Genomic DNA, 6,876 nt, shown 5'->3' on the forward strand with positions numbered 1-6,876 from the left:
AGTTGATGAGAGAACAGTGCTTACTGATTCACTTCCTCTGGTTACTCCACTCTTTTTCTTATATAGCCCAGACCCACATGGCCAGGTATGTTACTAGATACAATGGATTGGCTCTCTATAGATTAGCAAATAAAAAAATGTCCCACAGAAATCCTGGAGGCAAATCTGATAGAGCCTTTCTCAATTGAATTTCCACTTTCCCAGGAATGTCTAGGTTTGTGTTGAGTTGACAAAAACTGACTATGACAACATTGGAGAGAGAAAATGTGGTATCTGAAATTTTGGAATAATTTTCCATTTTTATCCATTTACTTGAAATTTTCATAATTTCATTTTTAGGGTTGAATCAAATTTTATTATTTATATGAATCACACGTTTATCATCCATTCATCAGTTGGTGGATATTTAAGTCTGTTTTACTTTCTAGCTGTTGCAAATCATCAAGGAACAACAGTCATCAAGGATGTGAATTTATCTATTTAGTATAACAAAGATGCTTCTAGTTATATGTCCAGAATAGGATTTCTGAGTTACATGGGAGTTTTATTTCAATGTATTTTAAGGACACTTAAGGTTGGTTCTCAAAGTGGCCACATTGATTTACTATCACACATTGTAAAGGGACACACATTTCTTCCCTACCTTGCCAGAATTTACCTTTATAGATTTTTTTTTAACGTAGGATTCTCAAAGAGTGAAATGTGAAAAGACAATGTTATGTATGTATGTATGTATGTATGTATGTACATATGTACGTATGTACGTATGTATGTACATATGTATTTTAAGATGAATTTTCTCTGTACAGCATTGGAACTCACTCTGTAGACCAAACTGGCCAAGAACTCAGAGATCCACCCGTCTTTAGGTCTGGAATGATGGAATTAAAGACATGTGGCACCATATCTTAATAAATAATATATTTTTATAAATTTCCTTGCTGGATAAAGATGTTAAACTCCCTTTTTTTGAGTGTGTTCTAGCTATTTATTCCTTTTCTTTTGAAAATTTTCTATTTATTTTAAATTTTATTCTTTGTTTGATATTTAGTTGTGTCAGATACATAGCTTGCAGATGTTTTCTTACTCTGTGAACTTCCTCTTTACTCAGTTTCTGTTGCTGCACAGACTGTTTTAGTTTCTTGAGCTACTATTTATGAGTTACATCCCCTATTCTCTGCCCTGACAGTGTTCTAGTGAATATATCCATATTTATTCTTAAATGGTGAAGCTTGCTCCCTACTTTTTCTCTTGGCAATGTCAGAGTAACTGGTCCTGTGTTGAAGTCCTTGATCCATTTGAAGTTGGGTTTTGTAAACTGTAAAAGGTAATGGCTTAATTTCCTTATTTATTTTCTTTAATGTTGCTTTGGCTTTCCTTGGTCTTTTGTGCATTTGAATAAATTTTAAAGTTGTTTTTTTTTTTTTTTTCTTCATCTGTGAGTAAAAGACTGAAAATTTCAACTGGGATTCCACTGAATCCATAGATTGCTTCTGGTAGAATATCCCTAACAAATTCTCCATTTGAACACTTGGTTCTCAGCTCCCAGAACTGTTTGGAGGTTTTAGAGGTTTGACATTGTTAGAAGTGTGTTCCTGGGTGGTGGATTTTCAGGGTGAAAAGACTCATACTATTTCTAGTTTGTTTTTGAATTTTATACTTAAAAATCAAGATGTGAGCTCTCAGCTTCCTGTATCCACTGCCATGCATGAGGTTGTTAACTTGCCTAAGTTATGGACTCATCCTTTTGCAACCAAAAATCAGAAAACATAACTCTTCTTATGTTGTCTTTGGTCATGCTTTTTTATCAGAGCAATAGATAAGCACCTAAATAAACCAGACATATTAAGCTCCAACTGACTTCCTTGAAGATCCCTTAAAAAAATACATACAATAAATCATTTCTCTTTTTCCTAACTTTTCTCAAACTCATAAATTTTTTTCAAACCTAAGGCAGCCATTGCCAATGACTCACTCTTCCATGATATGGTCACTAAAAACCCTCTTCTCATTTCAGGAAAGAGACTATTTTAGAACAACCCAGAGGTGGGCATGGAGGGGACAAATGGTATCTTTTATCATCCTTAACACAATCAATTTATCTATAGACCAAAGAGCTCAAAATCCACTCACTTCACAATGTCTTGTTTCTAAACATTGCATTAGGGAACAAGCTTTCAACACACAAGTTTTAGTCATATATTTTCATAATGAATCTACATCAGTAAACAAAAGAAGTGGCCACAGTTCTCACTAAAGTATGGTGGAGAATCTTGACCTCTTCCATATACAGTGGTATTGCAGAATCTTTTCTCCTCAAGACCCAAGCTTTTTCTAGTACATATAGCACATTGTTTATCTAACTTCTCCCTTCTACATGGACTCAATGGAAGGCTCATGTCCAGGCTATTAGATTCTCTTAAAACTATTTTCTTTCCCCTTTAAAAATTATAGTTACGGATTGTAGTCTGGTTATCCTTTGATTTATATCTGATGTCTAGTTATAGGTGACTATATACCATATTTGTCTTTCTGGGTCTGGGTTACCTTACTCAGGATTTTTTTTTTTTTCTAGTTCATTCCCTTTGCCTGCAAATTTCAAGATGTCATTGTTTCTTAAAACTGAGTAATACTTCTTTGTGTTAATGTATCATATTTTCTTTATCCATTCTTTGGTTGAGGGGCATCTAGGTTGTTTCCAGGTTCTGGCTACTACAAATAATGCTGTTATGAACATAGTTGAGCAAATGTCCTTGTGGTAAGAACGTGCATCCTTTGGGTATATGCCCAAGAGTGGTATTGCTGGATCATGAGGTAGATTGATTGCCTATTTTCTGAGAAACTGCCATGCTGATTTCCAAAGTAGCTATACAAGTTTGTATCCTCACCAGCAATGGAGAAGTGTTCCCCTTGCTCCACATGCACTCCAACATATGCTGTCATCAGTTTTTTTGTTTTGTTTTGTTTTGTTTTTTTAAATCTTAGCTATTCTGACTGGTATAAGATGGTATCTCAGAGAAGCTAGGTAACAAGGAGGACCCAGAGAGACATGCATGGATCTCCCTAGGAAGGGGAAATAGATAAGATCTCCTGAGTAAGTTGAGAGAGAGTAGGGGGGAAGTGGGAAGAGGTAAAGGGAGGTGGGAAGACAGCATGAGAGAATGCCATGGTTGAGTTGGGGGAGGGACAGAGTAGGAGAGCAAAGAAAGAGATATCTTGATAGAGGGAGCCATTGTGAGGTTAGGAAGAAACCTGGTGCTAGGGAAGTTCCCAGGAATCTACAATGACGACCCCAGCTAAGCCTCTAAGCAGTAGTGGAGAGGGTGCCTGAACTGGCCTTGCCTTGTAAACAGATTGATGACTAGCCTAATTGTCATCATAGAACCTTCACCAAGTAACTGACAGAAGCAGATGCAGAGATCCACAGCCAAGCACTAAGAAGAGCTCCCAGAGACAATTTGAAGAGAGGGAGGAGGTCGAGATTACAATGGAGAAACCCACAGAGACAGTTAGTTAACCCCAGCTAGTTAGAGCTCACTGACTCTAGCCTAATAGCTAGGGAACCTGCAGGGGACCAAACTGAATGTGGGTGACAGTTGTGTGGCTTGAGCATTTTGTGGGGGCACTGGCAGGGGGACTTATCCCTAGTGCATGAATTGTCCTTTTGGAGCCCATTTCCTATGGAGGAATACCTTGCTCAGCTTTGATACAGAGTGGAGGAGTTTGGTCCTGACTCAAATTAATATAACAGACTTTGTTTTGACTCCCTATGCTAGGCCTTACTCTCTCTGAGGAGTGGATAGGGGTGGGCTGTGGAGAAAGTGGGGGGTGAGTGGGAGGACAAAAGGGAGGGGAACTGTGTTGTTATGTAAAATGGAAAAAAAAACTTTTAAATTAAAAAATTAAAAATTATAGATGTGGGAGAGGCCAGCCAACAATGTCACACTGGGCAGGTAATCCTGAATTGTGTAAGAAATCTGGCTGCACATGAGTTGGAAGAAACCATTCAGAAAACAGCATTTCTCTGTGGTTTCTGCTTCAAGTTCCTGCCTTGAGTTCTTCCCTTGGCTTCCCTCAATGATGGACTTTAACCTATAAGGTGAAATAAACTCTTTCCTCCCAAAGTTGCTTTAAGCTATTGTATTTATTTAAGCAATGACAATGACAACAAACCCCAGAGAATACCAGATTAGTTAACTAATACAGACATGCTCCATGCATGAGTCTCTGACTTCCCAAGACCTAGGTAGTTAGCTAGGGTTATAGTACCGAGAGTTGGTTCTCATGTCCCCCATGTCATGATTCTTGTATCTATTCAGGGGTCAGTTGATTACCAACCCCCTCTACAAACATCAAACAGTAATTGCATAGGTGAGGTATCTTGCTTTACAAATCATTTCAGTATACTTTCTTTGTCCGAGTTAATCTTCTGCCAGTCGTGTACCCTCATCTCTGTATTGCCTTCTCCTCTCCTACCAGAACTTTTCCAGTGTAGCAGTCCCCACTCCCATTTCTTTTACCTATGTTCTATTCTCCCCATCTCTTAAGGTACCCCTCTTCTAATTTGTTTGTTTGCTTCTTGTATTAAATAGATACTCCATGTTGATCAGCCAATTTACAGTTGCTTTGTCCTTACCAGTCTGATTTTATAGTGAGTACTATTCATATACCCTGGAATTCATTTCTTTGTACCCAGGCTTGTTCCACTGTGTTCTATGGCTTTATATAATTTGCTGGCATGTGAGCTTACCGTCTACTCTAGAGGCAAAGATTATCACATTTCTGTTATTGAAGGGAGAAGAATGTAGTCATTTAACAGCTAATCTTGAAAGATTTCATATTGTCTCTACATTCCATTGGCATTCTCCTGTGTTTTATTTTCTAACAAGGCTTATAAATTACCATTCATCTTATGACATTGTGCTTTGTACTAAATGTTCTTCCATACTAAAATCTTAATGAATGTTATTGTAAAGATTTGAGAATCGCATGGTCTAACATAGACTATATCATTCCATTACTGAGCCACAATTGTTTTCTGTACAATTTCTAGAAGTCTTTGTTAGGTTTGAATCTAAGTGTCTGATGATGGCCCATATCATGTGTTAAAATGTTTGTCTTCAGCTACTAGCACTATTGGTAAATAATGGGACTGTGAGTATGCTAACCTCATCAATAAATTATTCTTTTTTTGTTTGTTTGTTTTATTTATTGTTTTACGGTGAAAAAGCATATTTAGAATTAGCCAGCTGGACTCAGTTTAGATGATCCCAATTTTGTTGGCAACATCCAGAACATCATAGTCAGGAGCCAACCGAACATATGCCTTCTTCTCTCCATCAGGTCTTATGAGGGTGTTGACTTTGGCGACATCAATGTCATAGAGTTTCTTGACAGCCTGTTTGATCTGGTGCTTGTTGGCCTTGACATCCACAATGAACACAAGTGTGCTGTTGTCTTCTATCTTCTTCATGGCTGACTCGGTGGTCAAGGGGACCTTGATGATTGCATAGTGGTCAAGCTTGTTTCTCCCGGGTGAGCTCTTTTGAGGATATTTGGGCTGCCTCCAGAGCCACGGGGTCTTGGGCCGCCAGAACGTGGGTGACATGCAGATCTTCTTTTTGTGGCTGTGGATGCCTTTCAGCACTGTCTTCTTGGCTTTCAAGGCCTTCCCTTTGGCTTCAGCTTTGGGAGGGGCAGGAGCTTCCTTCTTTGCCTTTGGCGTCATCTTGACTTTTTTTGGTTTTTTTTTGAGACAAGGTTTCTCTGTGTAGCTTTGTGCCTTTCCTGGAACTCACTTGGTAGCCCAGGCTGGGCTCGTACTCACAGAGATCCACCTGACTCTGCCTCCTGAGTGCTGGGATTAAAGGCACCACCACCATCCGGCAATAAATTATTCTTAATGAGCCTGCCCATATATATGTGGGCAATTATGTGGTAGGGCTTAGTTGGAGGAAATAGGTCACAGTGTGTATGACTTCTGTGGTTTAAATTTGAGCTATACTCATTTACTCTCTCTCTTCTTTCTGCTTGCCCAAAAACTCTGACTTCACAAGTTCCTGTCATCATGATGCTTTTCCTCACTACAGGATCCATGGGAACAGAGCAAGCCAACCACACTGAATCCTCTTAAACAGTAAGACAAGATAAATTGCCTTTCTCTTTACATGTTTATCTCAGATTTTGTGTCACAGCTACAAAAATCTGACAGACATAGCTCTTTATAGGTGCATTTTATAATTAAGTATAGATGTATAGATGTGTCAACTTTTGTATAGATTTCTATTTCAAATTTTAATAATTTATTATAATATATAAAACAAAAGAAGATCTGTATGGTCCATATGAAGAAAATGAAATAATCTTATTGGTAATAGTAATCACAGTATAGTTGATATAGAAAGGAAATTTACAAATTATTTTTATCTCAGTGCTTTGCATTACAACAGATTGAGACAGCAAATGACAAACCATGCAGCCATTTAAGACAGACATATGTTCTATTTTGTTTGACCTAATTTGTCAGGAGTATTCAAGGGGGAAATTAATAAGGGCATGTTAGTGTACGAAATGAATAACTAAAATTAGAATCGTGTCAACTATGTTTGCACACAGATGGTAAGTCACTCATCAGTTCTGTGCCCCTTGTTTTCAGTCTTCATTTACTGCAGTTCTTCACAATAAAAGCAAGTACACTTAAATCAGTACTAATAATCTCCTCTAGACCCCATCTGCTGTCAGATCTTTGCAGAATTTAATCAGTGATACAGACTTCCTCTGAAGTTACAATTCTTCCTATGTCTTTGTTTCTTTACTCCATTTTAACACCCTTTCAATCTCTTTATCTCTCAACAGTAGATATTTCCTGCTTTTTAT

The 6,876-nt window shown here is 37.9% G+C and overlaps 1 protein-coding gene across 1 annotated transcript; it reads right to left on the minus strand.

The window, feature by feature from the left end:
- Positions 1-5,215: 5,215 nt before the first annotated feature.
- LOC118579244 (60S ribosomal protein L23a-like) lies at positions 5,216-5,728 on the minus strand. Its single transcript, XM_036180384.1, has one exon. It carries the CDS (start codon positions 5,726-5,728, stop codon positions 5,261-5,263), a length of 468 nt encoding a protein of 155 aa, XP_036036277.1. The 3' UTR covers positions 5,216-5,260.
- Between the last annotated feature and the right edge of the window lie 1,148 nt (positions 5,729-6,876).

Source organism: Onychomys torridus, chromosome 3 (genome assembly GCF_903995425.1).
Source record: "Onychomys torridus chromosome 3, mOncTor1.1, whole genome shotgun sequence".
Taxonomy (NCBI): Eukaryota; Metazoa; Chordata; class Mammalia; order Rodentia; family Cricetidae; genus Onychomys; species Onychomys torridus.

Excerpts from the sequence above, each read along its gene's own strand:
- LOC118579244 (XM_036180384.1), bottom strand. The coding sequence starts at position 5,728 with ATGACGCCAAAGGCAAAGAAGGAAGCTCCTGCCCCTCCCAAAGCTGAA.